Source organism: Nannospalax galili, unplaced genomic scaffold (genome assembly GCF_000622305.1).
Source record: "Nannospalax galili isolate Female #2095 unplaced genomic scaffold, S.galili_v1.0 scaffold243, whole genome shotgun sequence".
Lineage (NCBI taxonomy): Eukaryota > Metazoa > Chordata > Mammalia > Rodentia > Spalacidae > Nannospalax > Nannospalax galili.
The window spans coordinates 4,345,016-4,372,641 of record NW_008353490.1 but is presented as its reverse complement, the minus strand read 5'-3'; the positions used below and the strand labels follow the sequence as shown (position 1 = coordinate 4,372,641).

Below are 27,626 nucleotides of genomic sequence, written 5' to 3'. Positions count from 1 at the left end.
TCCAGGGGATCCAACAGCCTCTTCTGTCCTCCACGGGCATTGCACGACACAGGTGCACTTATCTACATGCAGGCAATACATGCATACACATAAAATAAAAATAATAAATATTTAAAAATAAATAAAATAAACCCATCCCTCCCCAAGTTGGTATTGGTCAGAGCTTTTTGTTACAGCAGTGGAGAAACAAACTAGGACAATGTCCCCCTTGAACAACCTGATCTGAGACCTTTCATTACCCAAGTAGAAAGGACAGAGATTAAGAGCTATACCCTAACAGAAAGGATGGGAAACTTTGGGTGACAGAGTTGTTCTGGGCTGTGAAATGCATATATCTCAGGCAAAACCTCTGGGGCGCTCTCTTCTTGTCCAGTCTCTACAGGTTAATTTCCTCTGGAGACACCTGATCTGCCTGTCCCATGTAGTCCCCCTGCATCCATCCTCCCTTGTTATTTACAGCTGCTTGTGGTTACTCCTTCAGGCTCTGCCTCCTGGCCTTTGTGATGTTTTTTTCCTTCATACCTGATAAAACTGACCTTTGCTCTGCTCTGTCTTCTGTGCCATTGCTTCTGTACCTGTTCTTAACTATTATTCATCTGCATTGTCAGTTTCCTTACTAGACCTTGACTTTCCCACCTTGGCAGTCCCAGAGCTTCTTGTAGCAGTACTTGGCAGGTGTTTGAATGAGTGGATAGGTCTCCAAGTCAGCTGGGTAAATGTATAGATGGGCCTCATCTTTGGTTCCATCCTAAAGTCTTCAAAACGGAATAACTCATAATCCAGACTGCTTGTGAAGAATTAGTGAGCAGGTAAGCTCAGACCTGATATAGGTGCTAACTACCCCACAAAGCCCAGAATGTGCAGACAGAAGTCTGATGAACTCAAACCAACTTTGAAGCCACTACCCTTTGCTGTCTTAGAAAAAACAGACCCAAGAAGTGATTTTTAAAAAGACAAAAACAAAAGCAAAACAATGAAACATTTGATTGGGCTATCTTGTTATTTTAAATCTTACATAAACTGCTTTTAAAAAACTCTTTTGAATTGTTTTTAACTATCTCAGATAATCTCTTGGATCACATTTTTGCTTTGTCATTGTTTTGGAAAATTTGTTCCACTTTTTTTTTCGTTTGTTTTTTTTGGCAGGGTTAAATGATGTTTGGAATAAAAGAGCCAGTTTTAGACTCCAGAACTGGTGAACTTTTGGACCACATAGCACTACATTTAAGTGGCAAAGTTTTTTTTTTTTTTTTGTAGTTGTTTTCTAGTCTTTGGTTGAGTGAACTCTCGGAGGGCAGATGCTCATTACAGTATTGTGCAGTCTGCTTGTCCTATGGGACCTCTACTAGTAAACTGTATCTCCAGTCCTCTTTCCACTTTCGTAAAGGGGCACTTTTACAGCCAGATGGAGCTCTGACAAAAGTATGCGTGCCTGCGTGTGTGCGTGCGTTCCTGTCCTTTGAATTGTTCTTAGTTAGAAAGTTCCAAGAAGGTAAATGTCGGTTTTTCTTGAGTTTGGAGGAATTTCCTTCCAAATTCCCCAAAGGGAAATTTTCGAAGAAACTTTATATATAAAAGAAAACTTTAAAAATGAAGTTACTTTGTTCACAGATATAAAAATGGTCATTTCTGTGTTTAGTAAAAAAGGAGTTAAACTGAGTGGGAAACATGGCTGTGGAGCTGTCAGTATTCTGTGCACTGTTTCCTCCATCTGTAAATTTAGCAAGTTGGGTCCCTGAGGACCTTTTAAACGCTAGGCTTCTGGGCTTTTTAAACCTTCAGCCTGTCTCTTGGCTATCAAGATTGCTGGCCATGTGTGTTTTTGAATGTGGCTCCAGACTACAGTGGAAGTCAGACTTTGCAGGAAGCTGAGAGTGGTTTTTTTGTAAAGGCTGGAGTCTGGGACTGGCTGAATGGCGCTGGAGAGGCCCAATATGCTGCCCTGGGCTAATTGAGATCAAGCATGAGTTACACAGTGGCTTGCCTGATTAACTATGCCTTGCCACCTAGGTGCGATGCCTGACAGTGTCCTACCTCCTGTTGCAATGTTGCGACAGTGTTGTATTGTGACAGTGCTGTGCAGTGCAGCTGTGGCATCTGGAGTTGAGGTGCCATGCTTTTGGCCTACATGCCTCCGGGTCCATTAGTCCATTGGGTTTGGTGAGGACGGGCTCTTCCCGCATATCTGTCATGCCATGGTCCCCTGCAGGAGTCACCGTGGTCCTTATTATCCAATGTCATGCTGAATTTCTATGCTCTATGTACTTAGTTCATTCTAATCCTCCAGCCTTTTGTGTTTTTCTTTATTTAAACTAATTTCTTTGCTAATAATAAGTAGACTTTGCACATCCCAGCCAGTAACCCTTTCTTCAGGCTTCTAATCTCAGGGGTCATTCACCTTTATTTATCTGCTCTTTGGATCCAAATTTTGATCATCCAGAAAGGCTCTAGTTTTTTAAAAGTTCCTGCTTTTCAAAATAGATGTCTATTCTGTACTGTTTAGTCAATAATCCAGAAAGCCTCTTAATATTTCTCTACTTGTTTGATGTATGTTAATACAGTTGCCCTGAACTGGTTGGAAATTTATTGAGGTTCAAAATTATGTTTCTGCACTTCAACATGGTGTCTGACAAGTTATATTTCTTAAGTAGATATTTGATGTAGTAATTAGAATTAGGCTCAGAGGAGCCCCAAATAATTGTTCTTAAGGGAAATGGGAGTTTATTCATTTGCTTCTATAAAGAAGTTAGCTTTGCTGAATCAGGGCTGTGTGATAAGAACTCTGTTCCATCAGGTCTTGAGGATTCCACACGTTTAGCTCCCTTCTTTGCCTGCCTGGAGAAGGGCCTTCACCTGCAGATTCAGTGGCAGCATCCTATGCCAAGCGGTAGACTGAAGGAAGAGATAAAGATGATAGATAGCGCAAAGGAGGGAAGACTACTGGAAGATTCTATAGTCCCTTGCACTTGCCTTCTATTAGCCAGAATTTAAAATCACATGCAGTACCCACCATAAAGGGAGGCTGGGTGATACCTTATATTTTTAATTAATGGCCATTCTCCATTAGGTTTAAATATTATGCAATAAGGAGATGGTTGATCACCTGTGTTGCAAGTGGAGACACTCTTTGTTGAAAAATTCAGAATATGTAATAATAATGTTTCTTATCATTTCTCTTTGGCCTTATTCTAAAAAGTGTTGGAAATATCACTTTACTAATATTTTATTACTCTTGGCCTGTTAACATAAAAAATAACTCTACATCATGTCTTTATTAAGTATATTCCATAGCTGTGTGATGTGTTTGTAGTGCTCTTTGATAGAACACTTTCTACTATTTTACTCTGGTTTTCATTTTTTTCTCTTAATGTATATGAGAGGTTGGATTTGTATTTGTACTTGTAAAACAGTTGCATGATGTGTACTATATTGTCCTTACTATCAATTATTACTGAAGTAGGAACTAACTGGGGGCTAGAGAATGAGGCCAAGATGAAGAAGACTTGAGCTCTGTAGTCTTAAACAGGCCACACACCTTCTCACTGAGGTTCCTAGAACTTGGGTATGAATAGTACTTATATGATACCTTAGGGAGGCTATACATGTGCCCTCTACCTTGATAACCTTGTTATGTCTAAATGAAGGAAGCAATCCTGGGAACAAGTGATCCCCTCCCAGGCTGGCTACTTTTCAGATTAAATTCTCACCCCTAGATCTTATTTGGAAAGATGTGGGGTGGGTTGGGGTCACAGCTGCCTTTTTAGATGGGCTGATGTGTTGGCCATGCTTTTAAGTGTGCTGAGTTTTCACAGGAAGGAACTTAGCAGTAATTCCATAAAAATATTGGGTTGGCATTATTAGTGAAAGGTGAAATGGGAATCTGAGTTTTTATTAGCGTTAACCGAGGGGCTATAGATTGCACTTAATTCACTATGAATAATTATTTCTCAGTGAAGAATAATCAAGTTTGTGATATTTTCTTCCCTTTTAAACTCTTGCATTTCTCAAGTCTTTTAGATTGATATCACCATTGATACCATAGCACCATAGCGGCTCAGTTAGTGTCATTAATTGGGATGCAACACGGCTAAGCCTACCTCCAAAGTCAACCATTCTGCATCTTGAGGATTCCTTTCTTGTCTGTCTTCTACCTGAAATCGCCTGTCTTTGTCCGAGTTTATTGTGATAGTTTAATACTTCATTTGCGTTTCTCATTTTTGTATTAGTAGATCCTTAACTTTGATAAATTTTCAGTTTTATGATATGGTTACAACTGTATTTTGCACAGTAATTTTTTTTTTCTTTAGTTTTTGAGACAGGGTCGCCTATGTAGCTCAAATCTGGCTTGGAACTCTAGACCAGGCAGGCTGGCCTTGATGAGATCCACCTGCCTCTGGCTCCTGAGCGCTGAGATTAAAAGCATGTGCTTTCATGCCTGGCTCATTAAATTTTTAAATGAAGCAGTTAAGAAACCACTTCAGATCTTTAGTGATTCAATCACTAAAGCATAAGTCTTAATTTATATTAAATTAATATAAATAAAATATTACATAAGCTTTCGTTGCATTATACAAACAAGAATTTCTCCTCATCGCTTCATTCCCTATCATTGGCTGATTGTAAAACAGGTCTGGCTTGAGCCTAAAACCTGCTCCATAGTCAGAATTTGGCCACCTCCTCCTTGTATGTGCACCTCTCTTGGGACAAGTCAGCTACAAAAGCGTCTTTTCAAAGCATTTTGATTTGTGTTGAACTCTTGCTCTGGAGGTATATTTTATGTTAAGGAGACTACTGATGATTGTGATGTATACTTTGGAAATTGCTAAGAGGGTTAAATGTTTTTGCTATAGGAGAGATGGCTCAATGGTTAAGAGCACTGACTGCTCTTAACAGAGGATCCAGGTTTGATTCCCAGCACCAGCATGGGGGCTGACAACCATCCCATAACTCCAGTTCCAGGGAATCCAACACCATCTTCTGACCTCCTCAGGCATTGCATGACACCGGTGCACTTACATATATGCAAGCAAAACATTCAAACACATAAAATAAAAAGATAAACAAATAAAATATTTTTTTAAATGCTGATATGTAGGCTGGGCGTGGTGGTGTACGCCCTTAATCCCAGTCCTTGGGAGGCAGTGGCAAGTGGATCTCTGTGAGATCGAGGCCACTCTGGTTCACATTGTGCCTTCCAGTTGGCCTGTGCCTAGGGAAACCCTGTCAAAAACCAATCAACAAAAAGACCAAAAAAAAAGGAAAAAACCCAAACTGGTACTGGTACGTGAGGTGATTGATAGTCAATCAGCTTGATTAAATCATATCAAAATGTACATTAGGACATACATTGTATAACAAACACATGCACATGCAAATATACACACAGTTAACTTTTCCTTAAAGCTAGGGGGAAATTTTTAAAAAATGAACCAAGAAAAGAAGATTAAAATCTGGGGCTGGAGAGATGGCTCAGCAGTTAAGAGCACTATCTGCTTTTGCAGAGGATCCAGGTTCAATTCCTAGCACCCACATAGTGGCTCATAACCATCTGTAACTCCATTTCCAAGGGATCTGATGCCCTCTTCTGACCTCTGCAGGCATTGCACAATATGGGTGCACTTACATGTATGCAGGTGATACACTCATACACATAAACAAAAAATAAAAAGAAATCATCCAGCTGTACAGTGATGTGACTACTTGGAAGCCACATGACTCATTCCCACCTGCGTCTCAGGAAACATTGCTCAAAGTCAGGTCTTGTTTTTTTTTTTTTTTTGTCTTTTTGAGACAGGGTCTCTCTGTAGCCCCAGCTGACCTGGAACTTACTATGTAGATGGGGCTGGACTTGAACTCACAAAGATCTGCCTCCCTCTGCCTTCCGAGTGCTAGGATTAATGACATGTATCACCACCCCAGCCTCAAAGTCAAGTCTTATGCTTAGGACTTGTTGGTCATTCATAGGCAGATAGTAAAAACAAACTTTATCAATGAAGGCCATAGGTCTTCTGTTCTTTCTCTCAACCCAAAGGAACTGCATGCTTCTAAAGAATCAGATCACATTTGTTTTCATGTACTTTCTTCCATCCGGGTATTAACAGACCCCACTCTCTTTTACTTCTGAGATCAGACAAGATTGGGTATGTTTTTTCTTATGTGATACACAGTGCCTGACACATAGTAGATGTTGATTCAATGATTTTGAAGTTAAATGTGAAGTCACATGACCTGAAGGATAAGAACTATTGTAGTTCAGGGAAAGAGAGTTGTATGAACTGGTAGGAATAAGAATGTTCAGTTACTGAGTTGGTATATGTAATTGTCCTAAAGGTAAAAGTCTGTGCTAATAGCATTTATTTATCCAAGAAACACTTGCAGGCATTGAAGTATGGGGTAAACACAGATGAATAAGAAAGATAAAAGGCTGTGTTACAATGAATCTTGTAAACATTGGTCTTTGACTTGAAGGTGTAACTATGAGCTGTGAAGAACAATAAAAGAGGGAGAGTAGAGATGGTATATAGAATAATAGGCGAGGCCATGCTAGAGTAGGAATCAGGGATAGGCTCTGGAAAGGAGTCCTTAGAGTGGATGTAAGATGACCACCTCAAGTTGGATCATGGAAGCAACATTTACTGAGAATGAAAAGACTGGGAAAGAGTATAGTTAGGGCGGGGGAGAAAAGTGTTATGCTTGGGATGTGCACTGGACATTGAGTGAAGGTATTCAAGTAGATGTGGTAGGAGTCTGATACCAGGATGTCAGAGAGGCTCTTATTCAGTTGCATTCATTTGTATATGGTAATACAAAATGGAGGCAAGCTAACCAAGAGATGCCACAGATAGTAGGAAGCAGGGCCAAGGACTGAGTCCAGGGTGTGCCTCAGTCAGGTTGGAGGTCAGGATGATGTGGTGGGCTGAATGGGTGACGAGAAGCTAGGAGAGGGTATTCTCCTCAAAGTCAAATGAAGAAAGCATTTCAAAGTGAGATCCATGATGAGAAATTTTGCTGAAGTGTTTATGCCATAGCAGCATTTAAAGCCAACTGAAATTTCAGGAGCTGGTAACCAACATTTGCTGTTTATAGACCAGTGATGTATAGGTGGTGTTTCCCTTAGTGGAAAGGCTTGGCACCAGGGTTGTTTCAGGCTTCCAGTTTTGTAATATTTGTATATATACAACAATATCTTAGGGAAGAGACCCACCGTAAAATTAATTTGTTTTATATACTTCTTTTGTTTTTCAAGCCTTTTATTGTATTGTCAAAAGACCTCAAGTTGGTGTTATACTTACTCCAGGACCTTGTTTGTGTAATTGGTTAGGTCAGGTCTTACCAGCCTGCTGTGCTGTTTCTTCTTCAGAAACAGATGCCATCTTATCATTTTCTGCTATCTTTATTTTTAACTGTTGTGGCTTGCTGAGTCATGTTGAATCAAAGTCACTGAATTTGGAACAAGTTCAATATTATTTCCTTCAAGGATTAACTCATCCTTCTGGACTTGAGGGATAGAACAAACAGTACCCATCTTCATCTGAACCCTATGAATGTATTTTCTATCCCAAGAAATTTTCGATTTCAAAAGAGAACTGTTCTCCTGAATAACCACGTTGATGGGGAAGTGAGCATCCACAGAGCTCAGTAAGCGAGCCCTTGCTCATACTCTGTACAGGACTGCACATAGCGTGAACGGCAGCCAGTTCCTTTCTATTTCCCCACCATGTGTCAAGCTGGAGCCTCTTCTTTTTCTTTCTAAGGTGACTGAGCTCTACAGTGATGTGACTGACGTTCCTCCAGAGGATTCCTTCATTCCCTTTCACAATAACTCTGTATCTCTTCAGTGATGCTGATGTTTTCTGGAATGTTGACAGTCTAATTGCTGAGAATGGTCTTTATTCATGAAGTAAATGTGTTAGCCATATGCCTCTTATGCACATAGCCTGAAGATAATTTTATATGATAATTTTAGTGTATCTATTATTTGCAACCCCTTATATGAAATCAAGTTGTGGAATTTTCTATTTGGAGTATCATGTTGATGTTTAATAAGTTTTGGGTTGGAATTTTTTAAAAGATTAAAAAGTTTGAGAGAGAGAGAGAGAGAGAGAGAGAGAGTGAGTTTGTGCACATGAGTGCAGTGCCCATGGAGGTCAGAAGAGGGCATCAGATCCCTGGAGCTGAAGTAACAGGCAGTTGTGAGCCATTCAACCTGGGCACTGGGAACTGAGCTCATGTGCTCTGCAAGAGCAGTAAGTGCTATTAACTACTGAGCTATCTCTATAGCCTCTGGATTTGGGATTTTTGAATTAGGAATGTACCATTTGTACCTTGAATATATCCTTAGTATTAGGTTGGGACTGTAGCAGTTAATGTCTCTTGAGTTATAGACAGTGCCAGCTTTTAGTTTTTTAAAAACATAGTTCCTATTTATTTTCAGGTACAAAAAGTGAAGGCAATTCCTGTTCATTTATTGATATTTTCTCATTTGTGTCTAAGAGTTCTCATGTGCTTTCAGGATCAAAGTATATAGCTGAAAAAATTGAGATTTCACAGAAACACACAGAAGGAATTGTGGCCTCTCAAGATATGTGGACACAGTGTATTACTAGTGCTATTCCCATAAGCAGCTTCTTCAGGATTCCCATTCTGAGTTCCTGCATTGCTTCATTTTGAGTCCTCTAAGCCTTTGGTTATCCATTCATCAGACATTTGAGCCACTCTTCACTGACTGGAAATTTTGTCATCTTTTCAGTCTCACACACATTCACACTTACATCTCACACCCTTGTCCTACACCCATTCACACCTGTCTCACACCCTTTCACACTTCTGTTTCACACCATTCATACCTGTTTCACATCCATTCACACCCTTCTTTTATACCCATCACACCTGTCTCACACCCATCACACCTGTCTCTTACCCATTCATACCTCTCTCACACATTCACAGCCTTGTTTCACACCATTCATACCTATCTCACAGTATTCACACCTGCCTTACACCCACTCACACTCTTGTCCCACACTCATCCTCCTCCTTCATCCCTGGGCTGCTCCCACTACCCTGAGCTACCACTGTTCATGGCCTAGATTACTTACTGTATTCCCTTCTGTCTTCAGGACTCTTGACACTCTGGACATGAGCGTGTATTTTAAAGTGAAATCTGACTTTGTTATTTCCCTGCTTAGATCTTTTCTATGACTTCCCATTGCTCACAGGACAAGGACTGAATCCTTGCAGAGGCTGGCAGTCATTCTTGGCTTGGCCTGCCCCTCCTCTGACTGACATCCTGCCTGTCTGTTTATCAGAGGGCTTTTCTACTGTGACCTCTGCCCCTCAGGGCTTCAGCTCTCCCTGTTCTTTTTCTCTGTGTTGGTGACACTTCTTTTTGATTTGGTGGCCCTGTGCCCTGTGATTTCAGAACAAAGTTCTCTTGCAGTTCATAGGTGCACCTCATTCATATTTGCCTGTCAGACTGTGATCTTTGGGCATGGGCGCCATATTTGCTCAAGCTCCTGACTGGTCTCTGGAGACATGTGGTATGTGTTTGTGTTGATTGAATTAAATTGAGCACATGCACGGAAAATGAAATCTTCTTTGAAAAAATGGAAAACCTTCCAGGAGAGAACTGGAAGAACTCTCTGCTCTGTCCCAACCTCCCCCTCCCCCTTTCCCTCTTTCTGGGTTCTACAGCTGCTGATGCAGAGTGAGAATGGGTGATGGTGTGATGAGAAGGGCCCCGTGGAAGAGACTTCTTATGTGGCTGTCACACAGATGGCTGTCTGCAGTGGAACAGAGGCTGCATTTGGATCAACCTCTCGGAGAATTTAATCTCTTTTGGCACCTCTACTCTTGTCTTGTGTAACTGTGTGTTTGGGGCCTTTTCTTAACTTTCTTTCACTCGAGTTATCCTGTGAGACAGGCTGTCCCCAGAGCACAGTGAGACTCCAGGAGATCTGCTGAGATTCACCTGTCCTGTGTGAGAATCTCAAGTGGAGAACCTCTGAGTTAGGTCCTCAACTAGCTGAGTACAGCAGTGTTTGGGTTGGCCCTCTGTGGGCAGCTGTTATCTTGATCACTTCACATCTCACACCTGGCTGCTCTCTGCTCCTCAGTCAGAGCCACATTGTTCCAGAATCAACAAATTCGAATTCCTGCTGCCACACCTAGAAGATGCATCTAGAACCTTTTGTGCATTTGATGCATATCAGAATGACTTCTCTTAATCTAAGGGACCAGAGTAGAGCACATTTCAGTACACTGGGGAATGCTTATGTAATGTAACCTGGTAGAGCCATATCACAAGTCACTTTGAGAAAAGATACATTGGGAACTTTAGTACAGGTACTAAGTCATATTTACTGAGTGTATGATATGTGCCTGACACACATTTTAGCATATTATACCTTCAAATGCTGTGTGACATAAATATCAGTATTTTCTCAAGTTCCCAAGTATGTAGTAACCACAAGATAGTACAGACTGTACTCTGGAGCTTCATCTGCTTTGAATTTAGTAAAGCAAACACATAAGATAATGATCCCAAGTTTCTTTGAAACATTATTCAAAGATACATATTTATCCAACTCTCTAGAAGGCAAAAATATGGGTGATTTGTGTTTACTTTTAAAATATTTTTTATTTAGAATTTTTTTTTTATGTGTATGAGTATTTTGCCTGCATGTATGTAAGTGCATCCACATTGTACAATGCCTGCAGAAGAGTGTGCTGGGTTCTCTGGAACTAGAGTTACAGATGGTTGTTGGCTGCCACATGAGTGCTGAGAACAGAACCTGAGTCCTCTGGAAGAGCTGTCGGTGCTCATAAACCACCGATCCATCTCTGCATCCCCATGATTAAGGGTGATTTTTATTTTCTTGCTTATACATCCTGATTTTTTCCCCACAATATAGACATAACTTTTACAAAAAGAAAGAGGAACAGACTTCCTTAGCACTACATGTGTTCAAATAAAACAATAGGAAGAACAGGTTTCACAGCAGAATAATTATCCACCTTTCTACAATATTGGTGTCTGTCATTTTCTATTATTGGGAAGAAGGAACACCTCACTGCAATAAGCTGCACAAGGGAGCGTTCTTCAGACTCTGACTAGATGATTTGCTCGAGGTCAGAGTGAATTTGATCCAAGCTAATCCTCAAGCTTAATATAAGAAGTGTTTTTTATTTTGATTTATTTCCTATCAAAGTGTTTTGACTGATGTAGCCAAGTATACTTTCTTTCTACTTATTTGCGAAGACTTATCTGAGAGTCTCTTAGGTTACCTAGGGTCTGTTGTCACTCACTGGTCATATAGAAAATGCTCCCTACTCCATGAAGCATGACTGTCCTTTGTTTTACCAGTTAACACAACTAGAAGCAGTAAAGTGCTTCTGCTACACAGAAGGTTCTTCTCATCCTTTCCCCATGTGGAATTGGACTCTGTTGCTGATATTGTTCCCATAATACTGACAGTGTCTCAGACAAGTTACTTATATTCCTACTAGAAAGTACATCTTGCCCAGGCTAAGCCTTCCAGCTTGTCCAGAGGGCTGTGCTGTCTGTGCATTTGCAGATGCACAGTCTCCCCCAACGGAAACCTTGTGCTCACCTCTCTCTTGCAACTTGTCATCTCAGACCAATGTCCTCTCCTTGGTCCACACTCAGATTGAGGAAGTCCCAAGTAGGAAGTCTTTGGTGTAAGGTTGAAGAGACAGGCTAGAGAGAGATGAAGGGAGCCAGTTTGGGGAGCTTTCTGGAAAAGCAGAGTAGATGTTAACAGAGTGTTAAGGACGTCTATATAGCATTCTTGTTACCATATCAATAGTGTGTGTGTGTGTGTGTGTGTGTGTGTGTGTGTGTGTGTTGGGGGTGGGGATAATCTGAGAGGAAGGTTCTACTGTACCATCACCAAGGAAATAAAATATGAAGAGGCATGTCTAATCCATGTTGTAAACAATTACAGTCACCCATTGTCACCTGTCACATCTCGAGTACGCTATTTGGTTAAGTAAGCTGGCCATTTCCTTTTAACTCATCTGAAAAAATTTTAATGTTTATTCAATCTATCCTTTGAACAGCATCCTGGTGGGGAAGAAGTCCTAAGGGAACAAGCTGGGGGTGATGCTACTGAGAACTTTGAGGATGTTGGACACTCTACTGATGCAAGAGAACTGTCTAAAACATACATCATTGGGGAGCTCCATCCAGTAAGTAATTTGGGAGGGGGTTCTTTTTTTATTTCTTGAAGGCTACCATTTGACCTAGCCAAGTCTATGTTTGTGCTCACTCCTAGATGAAGAGTTAAGATGAAGAGTTATAAGTAGTCAATGGCTGATGAGAGAGGGAGAATCTGTTTTCTCCAGGGATGAGCTCCCAATAGGTTATCCATTCCCAAGTGGTCAACCATAAACACATGTAGGCAACACTAGATGAACTCTGTAGGGTGTGTGTGTGTGTGTGTGTCTAATAAACAATAGTAATTAAAGAAGAAGAGGTCATGATTTTGGGAGTGAGTTGGGGAGGAAATGGGAGAAATTGGCAGGGGATGGGAAGGAGAGGTGGAAAAATAAACTTCAAAAGGAACAGAGCAATATCACCTCCTCCTAATTGTAGAATACTTTGTTTGAGACAGGGTCTTCCTGAAGTGAGTCTTCCTGGAACTCACTCCTGCTTTTACCTCCCAAGTGGTGGGATTATAGGTATGCACTACCGTGTCCAACTAAAACACTGTGTTTGTCATAAGTTGATTTAACCTTTCTTAGCATTGTAGTTTTTGGGTTACAGTTACTGCTGTCACTCAGTCAGAATGCTCTGCCCAAGGCCCTGTTCTGGGGATGCTCCTGTCTCTGAAAGCCCATGGAGAGGCACATTCAAAGGGCATCAATTCCCTTTGATGAAAATTTTTTCCTTTCTTACTTTCATTAGTCTAAGGATATTTAAAATTTTTTAAAAGAACTATATTAAATTTATAGGCTCTGCCATGTTTATATGTACTTTTACAGCACCATGTCCTATTTCTGCTCACTTTACCCCAGACTTTTGAGGGTATCAGCTTTGGTGCCAATCCATTAGCTGACTTAGGGGAAACACTGGCCTCGTTTGATTTTATTTAATAAGCTCAGGGCTGAGATATGAATTCAGGCCCTTCTGTGACAGTTTCAAATGGTCAAACAGAATTTCACTGGTCTGTCACCCAAGTTCTGGGGAGCAGCTGAAGCCTTGGGTGGGGTCTCTGAGTTTGCTGGGTTTCAGAGAAGACTGAGTCCTAGATGGGCATTCAGCTGTGTTCTGGACCTGAGAATGCCTGACTTTCTGCTTTTCCAGCTTCTTAGTGCTACAAGCACTAGCTAGGGGAGTAGGGGGCGGCCAGGAGTACTCTTTTCATTAACGAGAGGTAAATATCAGCCAACAGTCTCAGCCCAACTGAGCAAACCGAGAAACCTTAAAACTAAAAAAGAAACATACATGCATATATTTATTTACATGTATATGAACTGTATGAGTGATGCTTCTTGTAATGACTGCACCTGAAGGAAAGGTAAAATTAGGCCCTCTTTAGGGAGAAATGTGTTTTAGATCAAGTTCTATAGAGAGAGAGAGAGAGAGAGAGAGAGAGAGAGGGAGAGAGAGAGAGAGATCGAGATCTAGTTTGGGTTTTGGTGAGTAGATATTTGTGCTTTGAAGGAGTCTGCCTTGCTTATGTGGAAGCTTATTTGCCCACATATTTTCATCATCATACTTCCCAGAAGTAAAATCCCTTTATGGTTGTTAGTGAGGGTTGTCCTTGTGAATGTTCCACCCCCTCCTCTTTCTAGTCCTATTCCTGTGAGGTGGGAAGATGGGTTTTAGGTTACCTCCCCGCTAGGTTTTTCTGTGGTCAGCCTTTAGATGCACTCGGATTTTGACATCCTAGGCTTGAGGTTTAAACAGTTTATGACCTTACTGTTGGGAGATTGCAGGGCTTCTCTGAGAACATCACAGGAGATGCATACCTCAGGGACTTGAGAGGGAGGAAGGAAGGGAGGGTTAGGTCTCCAGTTGGTCACTGAATTAAAAGTCATAGACCAACTATGTAAGAGTATACCTCAGTTTACCAATAAGACTGTCACTGATCCATTCTGAACTGTGGATATAAATGCCTCTCATCCCTAAATCTGCTGTTAATATTTGTTGTCAAGCCACATAGATCAAATCTTACAGTTAGCTTTATTGAACCCCAAATGCTAATTGCAGAATAGTAATTTTAAAAATTCTCAGTAAAAGCCAGCTCTTTGGAAATGAGACATTTACAGGTGTCTTGTTATTCTTAGTGCTTTTTGTTTTTTTGTTTTCTTTACAGGATGATAGATCAAAGCTAGCCAAGCCTTCGGTAAGTGCGAACATCTGAAGTTGGTGGTGGGTAGAGTTAATCGCCATATTGTCATTGTGTTGTATGTGTCAAACTGGGGGCAAAGTTCTCTTACCTGACTGAGGCCTACACAGGTCTTTCTAGGGAAGATGAATGTAACCTGTTGGCTTGGCAAAAGTGGTAGGTTTTGTTGTTGTTGTGGCAAAAGTGGTGGGGTTTTGTTATTGTTGTTTGTGTGTTTGCTTTTGAGACAGGGTCTCCCTGTAGCCCTAGCTGGCCTAGAACTCACTATGTAGACCAGGCTGACCTGGATCTCACAGAGATATACCTACCTCTACCTCCCAAGTGCTGAGATTAAAGGTGTGTGCCACCACACCTGGCAAAAATGTTATTGTTCTTTTTTTTTTTAATAGACCAGTCCCTATATTTTTATGGAGAGTTTGTATGTTATTTTATATAATTCTCAACATGTGAATTAAATTTTCAAACATTATAATTATGAATAACTACCTTGTGAGGTCTGGGTATATGGTTCATTGGCAAAATGCTTGCCTAACATGCATTAAGCCCTGAGTTCAATCTCTAGCACCAGAAAAAATAAGTAAAATAAAACAGCTTTGTGCTTCTGCTCTGAAAGATTTGATGTAAGTCTTATTTTCCGAGATTTTAAAACCTGATTGAATTGAGGTGCTTTCCCCTGACTCTGTGAAGGCCTTGTCTATCTCTCCATCCTCCTTGCATCTCTGGGGCATAGTAGGTGTGCAGAAAAGACCCTCACTTTACATTCTCATTCTCTGGCTCTTCCCTCAAAGCTGACCTTCTCACTTATATTTGCATATTAAATCTAGAGCAAGAATTTATGAGGATAGCCAAAGTTCCTAAAATGTATAAGTAGGCAAAATTTAATTCCTGACCTGCATGGAAAGAAGGATGAAGGAAATTTTTGTTTTTAAAAATGACAGCAAGAAGATGCAATTTTTTTGTTTTGGGGTGTGCATTCATGAGCTTGTAGTGAGTGCTGTCAGTTTACTGTCTGTACTGGCAGTAGATGTACAGCACATAATGTGAGCAGAAAGGCTCTGCATACATACTCTCAAATAGTGCAATGAAAAGTTCTCTGTAGTACTCTTTAGTAAAAGACAATTTCACTTTCCCCTTTCCCTGTTCAAAAAAGGGACTTGAGTTTAAGACTGGTAATATGAGCACTTAAGAAAGATGAAAAAAACCAGATTTTAGAATTTGAATGGCGTCTGTGACAGTTGCTCAGAATCCTGGGTTCATTTGATATGGTGCATATTTTTGGTGGCTCCTTTAGGACCAGCTGAAATAATGGTGTTATGCACAAAGTATTTTCATTTTTTTCTGAAGTCAGTCAGGGGAAATGTCTGGTTTTGTCCTGTTGTCTGTTTAGTATGTTGATGACCTTGGTGTAATTTGTTCAGTCGCAGGAAAACTAGGCTTTGGGGAGGCTCATTTCCTGAATTTCAATCTATTGTAGGCCATCACGTTGCTAACCATAGTGCTGCAGGTGTAGAACAGTAAGCATTTCCCACCGTGGACCACTTTTGAAGGCCAGCCTCCTACTTCATTTGCTTTTAGTACATGTGTATTGTTAGGCTGTATAGCTGTACAGCTCAGTTGGTAGAGTGCTTGTGGGTGAATGAGGCCCTGAGTTCAGTCTTCAGCATCACATATACTAGGCCTGGTGGTACTCACCTATAATTCTGAGCACTTGAGAGATAGAGGCAGGAGGACCAGACATTTAAGGTTGTCCTTGGTTACACAGCCAATTTGAGACTTGCCTAGGATGTATGAGAGCCAGTCTCAAAAAAGGGGTGGAGGGGCTGGAGAGATGGCTCAGTGATTAAGAGCACTGACTACTTTTCCAGAGGACTCTGGTTTGATTCCAAGAACCTACATGGTGGCTAATAACCATTGGTAACTCCAGTTCCAGGGACTCTGACACCCTCTTCTGGCCTCTGCGGGCTTTGCATGGCATGGGTGCACTTACATGCAGGCAAAACACTCATGCACATAAAAACCATTTTGATTGATGTTTGGAAAATCTGGGAACAGTGTGCTTACACACTGAATTCTGGGACTTGCACTGTCAGCATTAATGAAAGCAGTCCTGCCTGTGTTTCCTGGTGGGAGCCACTGCACTCCTGAACCACTTTGCTGTGTTTTATCACTTGCTGAGTGTAGAGCCTCTCAGTGGGGTCTACATCTTACTTTTTAAAGTAGATATTTTTACTCTGTACAGATTTTACAAGTAGACCAACTTTATGGTATTTTATCATTGAAAAAACAAAGCAACCTTTGTCCCCTCTTGGGCCTTGGCTTAAATCAGAGTAGAGCCGAAGGAAGGGGGGTGATTCCTTGGTAGTTATTTGAGAGACTGTAAGCAAGTGAAATAAAAGAAAATGAGCGGCCACTTTTCTAGGTTTTTCTCCTGTCAAACTGGGTCTTTAGGTTGTCCTCAATAGTGCGTGTATAGATACAGTTGTTATGTTGGAAAATGTGTTCTATGGTCGGATTTTTTTTTTTTTTTTTAATAATAGCATATGCTTAGGGCTGGATTTTGGCAAGGATGTGCAAAGCCTTCGGTCCAGTTCTCAGCACTGAGAAAAAAATGTAGCTTACTTAAAATGTCTAGTTTAATTGTAAGATAAGATATACCAAAGGTTGCTTGAGAAGGATTGGAAAAGTAAGAGCAGAGACCAGGGAGAACCAGAGCAGATCAGTGTGTTCTGGACATGACAGGATCATCACACTCATTAACTGACAGCAGCTGTGGTTGCCTGACAAGATCAAGTCAGTGGACATTTTAGCAGAGTGGGAAGGGGTTCATGAGCTACACCCCTCGCTGAGGAACTGTGGGTAGTTGTTGGCTTCTGGGAGAGGGAGAGTCATTTTTCTGTACGGGTCCTGGTAGGTTGACCCCACACCCCAAAATATATGGACAGCACAAATTGGAGTCAGTGAACTATTAAAAAAAAAAAAAAAAAAAAGACATGAAGTTGGGGGTTGGGAGGTAGAGATAGATCTGGAAGGAGTTAGGAGGAGATGGGGGTGAATATGATCAAAATGCATTGCTGAGATTCTCAAAAAATTACTGAGTATTTATTTTTTAAAAAAGATGTACCAAAGAGTATTAGCTTGAACCCGCCCGAGGAAGCACGGTGTTAGTTGCCAGTTATGGTATTTATAGACATGGAGATCGCACATCTTTAAATGTGCCCATATCAACCATGTTTTCTTACAAAGAAGGTGTTAGTAGTAACGTGCCCTTTCTTGTTTTTAATTTGCAATGTATTGTATAGGATGTGTCCCCTTGTGATACACAGATCTGCCAATGTCTTGAAGCTCTGTTGAAAGTCACACATCCAGCCTCCTGCTTGTCAGCTGTGGTCTCTGAAGGTTCTAGACCTCTTAGGAAGACCCCACCATCAGTTCTTTAGGGAGGAAATTTTCCAATAAAGGAGTGAGATAAGTCAGATGATCTTATAACCGAAATAACTGATTTGCAAAGACTTTTGTGGCTTTGTGTATTTTTATATGGAGCTTGTGATTTATACTGATTTGTGTGAATTACATGTCATTACACATGACATACGATAGTTTTTACTAGAAGTTGGAAGCCCTTCAGAGTAAAAAAGTGGCAGAGCTTATCATAAAAACTAGAATTTTAAGTTCCATTTTATGGAGGGTCATTGCTGCCAGTAGTGGTGGTAATGTGTTAGTAGCATTTACATTTTTTTTACATTTATATTGTGTGTGCATGCAGTGTGTGCATAACTGTGTGTGCACGTGTGCGAGTGAGTTCATACTACATGTGGACGTCAGAGGACAACTTGTGGGAGAGTAGGTTCTCTCCTTCTGCCATGTGGGTTCTAGGTTTGAACTTGGGCTGTTCAGCAAGTGCCTTTACCCACTGAGCCATCTTGCTGACTGTTAGCAGCATAGTCGTGTTTGAGACTCGGTACTTGAACCTTACAGCAGCATCTTAACATTAGCAATTGAGCCACCAAGGCAGGAGAGGCAAGAAAGGCCAGCTGAGGTTGTACAGAGTCTTGTAAAATGCATACACCCAATCCCAGTATCACAAACTAATGGGTGTACCTGTTTGCCCTGTCTCCTGTTTCATACTAACTGTCTAGCATGGTTGAATTGTACCTTCAGTGAGGTCTTTGATGTCATAACTGATTGTGCTTCCTCTAATAACTGAATAACATGATTGGCGTATTTGATTATTTCTCATAATCAGTGTTAATTTTACTCATATACAAAATTTGAAAAACAGTCTTGCAATAGCTATGATAACTAGGATACTAGGATTTAAAATTGCTTAAGTAGATAAGAGATGTGAAGTTTTCTTTTTAAATGACTGAATTTTTTTTCCTACTGTATCAGGAATCTTAAAGGTGGTGTGTCAAGGTTGGTGTGTATCCCTTAGCTGCTTGGCTTGTGTGTCCCTAAAATGATTTTGCCTTTCCATGGGAGTCTCTTCCATGTGCTTTGCAGGGGCAAAGCTGTGCCTTGCTGCAAACAGCTGGTTTTGCTGATGCTTTTTCTTCTGTTGCTACGCTGTAGACATGGTTCTATGGTGAAACTGCTTTTTTTGAAGCACTAATTGTTTTGCTGGTGTGAAGTATTAAAATAATGCTTCTTAACCTGTGTCAAAGCTTACAGCTATAGTTTTGGGGTGGTTTGGGGAAGTATGCATTTTTGCAGAGATGTTTTCAGTTCCTTTGATGGTCTTCACAAGTGCTCAGAAGGAGCTACAAGGTAAAAGCTGGGCTTCCTTACTTGTTGGTCAAGCAGAGTGGTCAATCAAGAGTCTTGCTGGTGGGCCTGGAGAGATAACTCAGTGGTTAAAGGTACTGGCTGCTCTTGCAGAAGACCTGGGTTTGAATCTCAGCACTCACATGGCAGCTAACAACCATCTGTAACTCCAGTTCCAGGGGATCCAACGCCCCCTTTTGGTCTCTGCAAACATTGCACATGTGTGCAATTATATGCTGCAGGCAATACACTCATACATATAAAATAAAAATCAATCAACCAAAAAAAGGGTCTTGCTGGTGCTGTCTCTGAGTTAAAGGAAGCTCAAATGTGAAACGACAATTCTTATTTTCTTCTTTTTGGTTGGCATATCTCTGATGTAATTTAGGTGCATTTTTAGACACTATCAGGTTTGAATGAACTTACTGACATTATGCTTTTGAAGAATTAAATTTCCTTTCCTAATCACAATGATGGGGTCTTGCATATGTATCTATGAGTATCTGTTTTCAATTTTTACATTAAAACTATTTAAATATTAAAAGTATTTCATGTAGATTATTGTATGTAGGCTATTAAGTTTTAATATATTCAAATTTATGCATTCATGTTCTTAAGTAATTTAAATATAGTTCTTAAAATTATATGTTCTTGGAAAATCGGGGGAAATTAGATTTTTTTTAGTAAGAAGAACTTTGATAGAATTTTTCCTTTTAAATAGGTTTTAAAAGACTATGATCTTATTTTAAAATAAGATTTCAGTCAATGGGATAAATGCTCAGGTATAACCTTAACTTTTCTTACGTTTTCTTTTGTGCTCCAGGAAACTCTCATTACTACTGTTGAGTCTAATTCCAGGTACGTGGTAATTGTCTTTTAAAGTAGTCTTGGTTTGGAGGGCTCAGGAGTCAGAGTTGACTGGCGCCTCCTCATCTGGCCCCCTTCTTGGATGCCCACTCTGTTTGTTCTCAGCCATCATCCCAGCATGGCCCCATGAAGTCTCAGCCCTTCAGGGCTTTCTATCCTAAACTGTTGTTCCAGCTGCCAGCACTCTCCCAAGGTGACTCCAGATATCATCTCTGGATGTTTCAACACCAAGGACCATATGGAACAGATGGACTCTCTGTATTCCGTGGCAGCCCTTGGGGTGATGAGTGCCATGGTCACTCTTATATTTCAGTTTCCTTCTTCCTTGACTCATGGACAGCTTCTTAAACTGTGGTGATTGCATTTCCCTAAGCATGGTTTAGTTCTCCTTTGTTGTTACACAAGTTGAACCTGGTAATCCTAATATAATGTGGCTCACTTGTTATGGGGATCAGATTCCCTTTTCCTTACTACAATCCAAGCTCATTTTTGGCAACTCTACCATGCTGACTTATATAATAGCCTTTAAAAAAAAAACTCAAGTCCAAAACCACACATTTATATTTTATCCTGTCAAATTTAATTGTCCCAGGTTCTTTTTTTTTTCTTTTTGATGTTCTAGAATGGTCCCTGCTTTCTGTTACTACTTCTTACCTTACTGTTTACTGACATGCTAGTTTCTCCCTAAGTGGAAATTACAAAACCCCACCAAACCCCACTAAGATGAAAAACTATACTTGTAATCTTTTCATACTTTAAATCTTTTTATTACACTTATTCTTTGGATGGATCGATACATTAAAATTATTTGAGCTTATTATGGCTGATGGCTCGCTCAAAATGAGAACCTTAGTCTTCTCATTCTCAACTTAGTGCCACTTAAAATTCTTAATTAATCCTTGTGACAGAATAAAACATGCCAGGAGCCTTCCCTTTTGTGACCTTATTGTAGGTAACTCAGAGTTTAATGTCAGGACCGTCTCTGCTCTTAGGCAGTGCCTGTTGAAAGAGGGATTAACAGTTCTCTGTATAAAAGTTTGTGGAAATAGATTGGAGCAAAGCATGGGTGTAAGTTTTCTTGTGGGGACTGCAGGGAAGAGCAGCTATGCCAGTATTCTAAGGTGTGCATTGTATCTGAGTTACTTTTAGCAGAGCTAAGCTGTCCATTTAGCCTAAATGGCTCTAGAGTTAAGGGAAACGTGCTGTGGCAGTTTTCCATCAGACAGAGCAAAGAGTTTGAGTTCCTTTCTTTAAAGATCACTCAAGTGCCTTTGATCATGTATCTTTCTAGTTGGTGGACCAACTGGGTGATTCCAGCCATCTCTGCCCTGGCCGTGGCCCTGATGTACCGCATCTACATGGCAGAAGACTGACTGCCTCTCTGAAGCCAAGGAAAGAAAAGACTTCCCTGGACACGGGAAAAAAGAAGCCAGTGTTAATCACTTCCACTGAGAGAAACCTTCACCTGAGAAAATAATTGTAATATATCTGTTTCCCTCTCCTCCTATATTAGGAAACTAAAGAAAAAAAAAAAAAAAAAAAAAGAACTCTTTCTACCCTTAAACTTTTCAAATGTGCCTTTTTCGTCATCAGTTTTATTTTGATGTTTCTTCACTACATAATTTACTTATTGTAAGCATGATCTTTTAAAAATATATCTGGCTTTTAAAATACACTTGTTTGCTCAGATTATTGTCTTTAATGTTTAGTGTCTTGGGTTATTTAACCGAATTGCTTAAATGTGCTAATCATTCGTACCCAGATTGTCTATGTGACATGATGTAAGGAACAGCCCTTGGTGTGTTCACATGTATTAAGTGCTCACTAATAATAGCAATATTTATTGCATGTTTCCACATTAGTCGCTTCTTTGTTTCTGTGACAAAATGCCTGACAGACAAGGTTTATTTAGGCTCATGGGTCCAGGAAATATCTGTCCATCATGGCAGGGAGGGTCTGGGAGCTGGGGTGGCCCCGTCTGTGGCAGCATGAGCTTGTGGTAGTGCCTCACATCTTGGTGAATCAGGGATCAGAGGGCTGAGGCCAGAATCAGAGGTGGGGATCATCTTCAAAGCCCACCTGCAGGACCCACTCATGCTAGCTTGGCCATAGTGGCAAAGGTTCCAAACCTCCTAACACAGAACTACTAGATGAGACCAAATGTTCAAACACAGCCTGTAAGGGACATTTCACATCCAAACCATAAATTTCCAATGTCATTTCTTTTTCAAGAAGATTAAGAAAGGCCCAGAAATTGTAGCTCAAAGGTTTAATTTAACATTGTTCTATTTGAAATACATTTCTAAAAGTGACAGTACCCTAAAGGATCTATAAACGAGACTTCACATCATCTATGCTTGGCAAACACCAGTAACAAAGAAACACTGGGGCTGGAGAGATGGCTCAGCAGTTACTTGTTGCTTTTGCAAAGGACCAGAGTTCAGTTTTTCAGCCTGAACATCTGATACCTCACAACCCCCTGTATCTCCATTTCTAGGGGATCTGATACCCTTCTGGCCTTCTAGGGCACCCTCATGCACATGAGCATAAATAATAATAAAACACATACAAATAAAATCTTAAAATACGAACTGTAAAAGTGCTGCCCTTTTTTTCAGTCTAAAAGTTATTCCCCAGAGGCTTTCAGTTTTATAAGTTCTAAAGTTCTAAGAATTCCCTATCCAGAGGGAAAACGGTTCATGTACTCTTCTTAGGAAATACCAACTAAGTGAGTCATCAAAACACATTTGACGATTGGGGGTGTTTGGTCTGGTTTCTTTGAGGAAATTCAGCTGCTGAGTGATGAGCCGGGGGTTTTGGTGTGGCTCTGTGCATCTCCTCACTGAGGCTCTGGTGGGTTGATTCAGGTCATCTGGGCATTTTTTCTGTTTTGTTTTTATTATTATTATTTTTTTAGAGACAGGGTCTCTTGTAGGCCAAGCTGGCTTCGAATTCACTATGTAGCTGAGGACGACTTTGAATTATCTCTTCCCAAGTGCTGGAATGACAGGCATGGGCCACCCCCTCTGCTAGTCATCTTGTTTTCCGTGTTCTGTCCTCTGCCTGCATTGTTAGTATTCATGATCTTTCATTTTAAACATAGAAATCCAAGGGAGCAGTTTGTTAGACTCTTAAGTGGTTCTGTAGTGAGCTACAATTGTCCTCACGAACACTGGTACAGAGGCTGGCTAGCAGCAGTGTTCTTCAAAAATAACATATCAGAAAGGAATTTTACCATCATTATAGAACATGAGTTTTTATAATCAATGACATGCATCACCCTTTGCCTTTTTTTTCTGCCAGTGCTGTGGATCAAATGCAAGGCCTTGTGTGTGCTAGGTACATGGTCTTCCACAGAGCCATACCCTCCAGCCACTTCTTTTCATCTTAACTGACTGCTTCTTATTGTGCAACAGATGAGCTGGGGCTTCCTTGGAACTGGATTGAAAGAATGGAGGAGGCTTACATACTTCCTGACTTCTGCCCTAGGGCAGGCATGCCCCTGGTGAATGCAGGCCTTCAGGAATCTCTTAAGAATAACATTCACCAGATGTCCCTCTGTGTGAGTTCATCCACTGGAGCCTGGTCAGCCTATCTAGTGTCATTACCTTGAAGAAGTTCAACTGTTCCCCCACCCAGCAGTGATCAGCTGCCAGCAGTCCCTCAGCTAAGGTTGAAGCTTCTTCCCGTTTCCCCAGTTCTGTGTTGGTTTTTGTCTGGTTTGAGACTCAATAGGTCTCAACATGTGTGACAGAATGCATGAAATCCAGTGGGAGAATGGGGCTAAAGGGAGCTGCAGATAGGGGAGGGAAATCTAAATATGATTAATGTATGAGATTCACAAAAATTCAATAAAAATATATATTGAAAAAGAAAAAAGAAAAATCATATTTGAAAGAAAACAATAAAAACTCACATTTATACCTGTAAGAAAAAAAATTGACACAAGTGATGAATTGTTGCTACCAGGAGCTATGCACCGAGTGCTAGGAGACCATGACTCCAGAGAAAATGCTTCCTACCCTTGGTCTCCTGCTGATCTGATGTGGGAGGGAGGGTCCTGGCTGGGGGATGGCAGGTCTACCTTCCCCAAACTCACTTTAAGTTTCATCCTCCTTTACTTTGCTCCCTGTGTGCTGTTTAGGGGGCTCAAGACTAAAGGGTAAAGAGCTGCGAACTGTAAGTTCATACATATTTTAAAGTATATATTTGTTGTGGGACCTTTGGAGATAGTTTTTAAAATTGTAGTTTTTTGCTAGAAAGCTTCAAATCTTAATTCGTCTATGAAGTGAATTGATACAGGTATATCATATCCCAGATGGCATCATGATTAATTTATAAATCAGTTTTAATGCCTGCTTATTTGGGAGAGAGGGTGTACATGCATGTGTGAGCATGTGAGTGTAGAGGTCAAAGGTCATCCTTGAGTAGTGGTCCTTAGGATCCGCCTTGTTTTTGGAGACAGTCCCTCAGTTGGCCTAGAGCTTAGGATTTAGGCTCCCTGGCTAGCCTGTGAGACCCTGTGATCTGCCTGCCTATCTCCTCAATACTGGAACTGTGGAACTGCAAGGATGTACCAATTTGTCCAGTTTTTTATACGGGACTGTGGATTGAACTCAGGTCCTCAAGCAAGTGCAGCAAGCATTCTATCATTAAGCTATCCTTTTAGCCCCAAATTTTACTTATTCTTAAGGAGGCTGTACCACATAGTGGAACTTTGACATTTTTATCACTGATTGCCTTGGCTGTCCATTTTTCTTCATGTGCCATGGAAATAACATACAAAGGAGGAAGAATTAGTTTATATTGTATTTTGAACACTTAGAGTTTGTGCAGCCAAAATTTCAAGTAAAACAAAAAGAAAAAACATTTTGTGTATATGACTGTGTGAGGTATATTGTGTATATGAGTGTGCAGATATGCCTCTGTATATACATGTAGAGGTCACAGCATGATGTCAGTTGACTTCCTCTATGGCTGTCTGCCTTATTGCTTGAGACAACATCTCTCACTGAGCCAAAAGCTGGAGTTTCAGTTAGGCTGGCTGGACAGCAAGCCCTTCAGATCTACCTTTCTGTCTCCCAGTGCTGGGGTTTTAGTCACATATATCCATGCCTAGCTTTTTATGTAGGTGCTGGGGACTCGAACTCAGGTCCTTATGCTTGCAGAGAAAGTGCACCTACCCACTGAGCCATCTCTCCATGCCTGACAAAAGATCTTTGAGAGTTCCTGAAGCTGTCATTGCTTTTTACTTACTGACTCACATAAATAGTAAGCTGGAGAATTGCATGAGGTGCCCCAGTAGTCTCCCTGTTCCTGGTAGGAGCCCAGAACCTGGGTCAGGCGCAGCAAGTGTTCTCGTGATCTGGTTCACTGGCTTTTCATGAATGTGAAAGTGCTTTGTGTAGAGCAGGTTAGCCTCCCTGTCCATTAGGAGGTGTCTAGGCAATGCCAGCGGTAGCTCTGGGAGCTGATTCCCTTAGCAGTATCCCCTCTGAAGAGTGTATGGAATTGTGTTCGTGTCCTGGTGCTGCTGGGACAAAGCAGCTCAAACTTGGTGGCTTAAAACAGCACAGTTTGCTTATCAAGATTCTGAAAGGCAGAAGTCCAAACTGAAGAGTCCAACTGGGCCTGGCTCCCTCTGAGGTTCTGGGTGGTCTGTGTTTGCATAGAACTAGCTCTGCACCTGGGTATACAGGGGTCTTTTGGACCAGACCAGAGTTGACTAAATGCATTCAGATTGGCCTAGAAAAAAGTCTGTACAGGGATAGGGGTATTGAAAATACCATCATTACCAGTTTTTATAAGGAAGAGAAATAAATGAAACAAATGTGCTTGTGTTAACAGACTAGGTCCTCCATAAAAAAACAATGCAAAATGTGCAATTACAAAAATTTTCACATCTAATTCAAATAAGTTTAGAAACCATTAAACAAGAGCTGGGGAGATGGCTCAGCACATAAGAGTGCTTGCAATGAAAGCATGAGGACCTGAATTCAAATCCCCAGATCCCACAAAATTAGCTGGATGTGGCCATGTATACTTGTAACCCCAGCACTAGGGTAGAGGGAGGGATGGAGACAGGACGATCACTGGCTTTCTGGTCACCAGCCTAGCTCCTGTCTCGAAGAAATAATAAAGTGGAGAATGATTGAATAGGACTCCCAACATCCTCAGGTCTTGACAGTGCACATGGACGTGCACCCCCCCACGTGTGCATACACTGCACACACACTGCATACTTGCATACACACATATACACACTCAGATATATGAAAGAGAAGCCATCCAAATGACATGCTATCATTTTTAGGTTAAAAGTTCAATTTGCTTTAATACTCTTGGAGCCACAGAGAATTCTGAAAAGAGCTGAGAAAGAAGAAGTTCCAGCTGAACTTGTTTCATATAATTAAGTGGCTGTTGTCCAGTGAGGACCATCTCTAACTCTGAACCCTCTTGCTTTGGGATGCTAATGTCTTATTGTTACACTGGATTGATTTCTCCTTTGTGATTTTATCTGTCATGCTTTACAAGCCACTAGTGATTTAGGGACAGTTCCTTAGAGATGTGCCAGTCATAAAACTTCGATATCGTAATGAAAGAAAGTAGCATTATCTTCACATTCAGATTCTCACTTCAAGTCAAAGACACGAGAGAAGATCCGTAAAAATCTTGAAAGAAAAGAAATATAAATCTGAATGATTTAGGGTCAGGCAGTGGTTTCTTAGATAATAACAGCAAAAGCATAAACAACAAAAGAAATAAATACATTTGAAATGCAAAATAAAAATTGTATTTTAAAAGACATCATTGAGTTAGTGTAAAGACATATAGAATGCGAGAAAACACTTGTAGATTCTGTATTGTATCTGAGGGTCTTGCATTTATGATTAGAAAACCTACAACTCAAAAAATGTATTTGCAGCTGGTCAACATGCAGAGAGTAAGTTACTGTAGGGTGCTTAGTTTTGAATGGAATTATTATATCACACCCCCTCCCCTGCAAGGCTCAGGGTACTTCTCAAAAGAGGGAGCAGAAAGATTCTAAGAGCCAGAGGTAGGCGAGGTCAGGGGCAAAACTGTCTTTTGGACATGACAGAAATACTACACTCATGAACTCAAAGCTGTTGTAGCTGCCTGTGCAAAAGCTACACCAGATCAAGCCAGTCGACATTCCAACATGGACAGAGGTGGGTGAGAGGCTCAGCAGGTCCCTCATCTAGCTGAGGAGGTAGTGACAATTGATGACTTCTGGAGGAGGGAGAGTTGCTTTTCTTCAGAGGCGTGGTTGCTTCCTAGTAGGTTGCCCAAGCTCCACTGGATGGCCCTATGCCCGTGTGGGCAGCAATAATTAGATTTAATGGGTTATTTAAAAAAAAGGGGGGGGCATGAAGTTAGGAGGGAATGGGAAGAAATTTCGGAAGAGGGAGGCTAATGTATGCCGCAACATGTCTCAAAGTTTGAAAATACCCTAAGTAGAAGATGCGTATCACTAAAAAAGGCCACAGGCAAATCCATAGATGCCATGGTTACCTGGGGCTACAAAGGAGGGCTTTCAGGTATAAGGAGAGTGACTGGAAATGGGAACAAGGTTTCTTTTGGGAATAAAAAAAATATGTTCAG

General features: G+C 40.9%; 1 protein-coding gene and 1 pseudogene across 1 annotated transcript in view; one reads left to right on the top strand and one right to left on the bottom strand.

Moving 5' to 3' along the window:
* LOC103748116 (cytochrome b5) overlaps positions 1-21,678 on the top strand; it is a 44,035-nt gene extending 22,357 nt beyond the window's left edge. Inside the window, exons 2-5 of the mRNA XM_008850667.3 lie at positions 12,082-12,210; positions 14,343-14,372; positions 19,960-19,994; positions 21,295-21,678. Of these exons, the coding sequence (XP_008848889.1) occupies positions 12,082-12,210; positions 14,343-14,372; positions 19,960-19,994; positions 21,295-21,376 (276 nt within the window). The 3' untranslated portion in view covers positions 21,377-21,678. The remainder of the gene's footprint in view (positions 1-12,081; positions 12,211-14,342; positions 14,373-19,959; positions 19,995-21,294) is intronic.
* LOC108491678 lies at positions 7,357-8,861 on the bottom strand (annotated as a pseudogene).
* Positions 21,679-27,626: the final 5,948 nt, after the last annotated feature.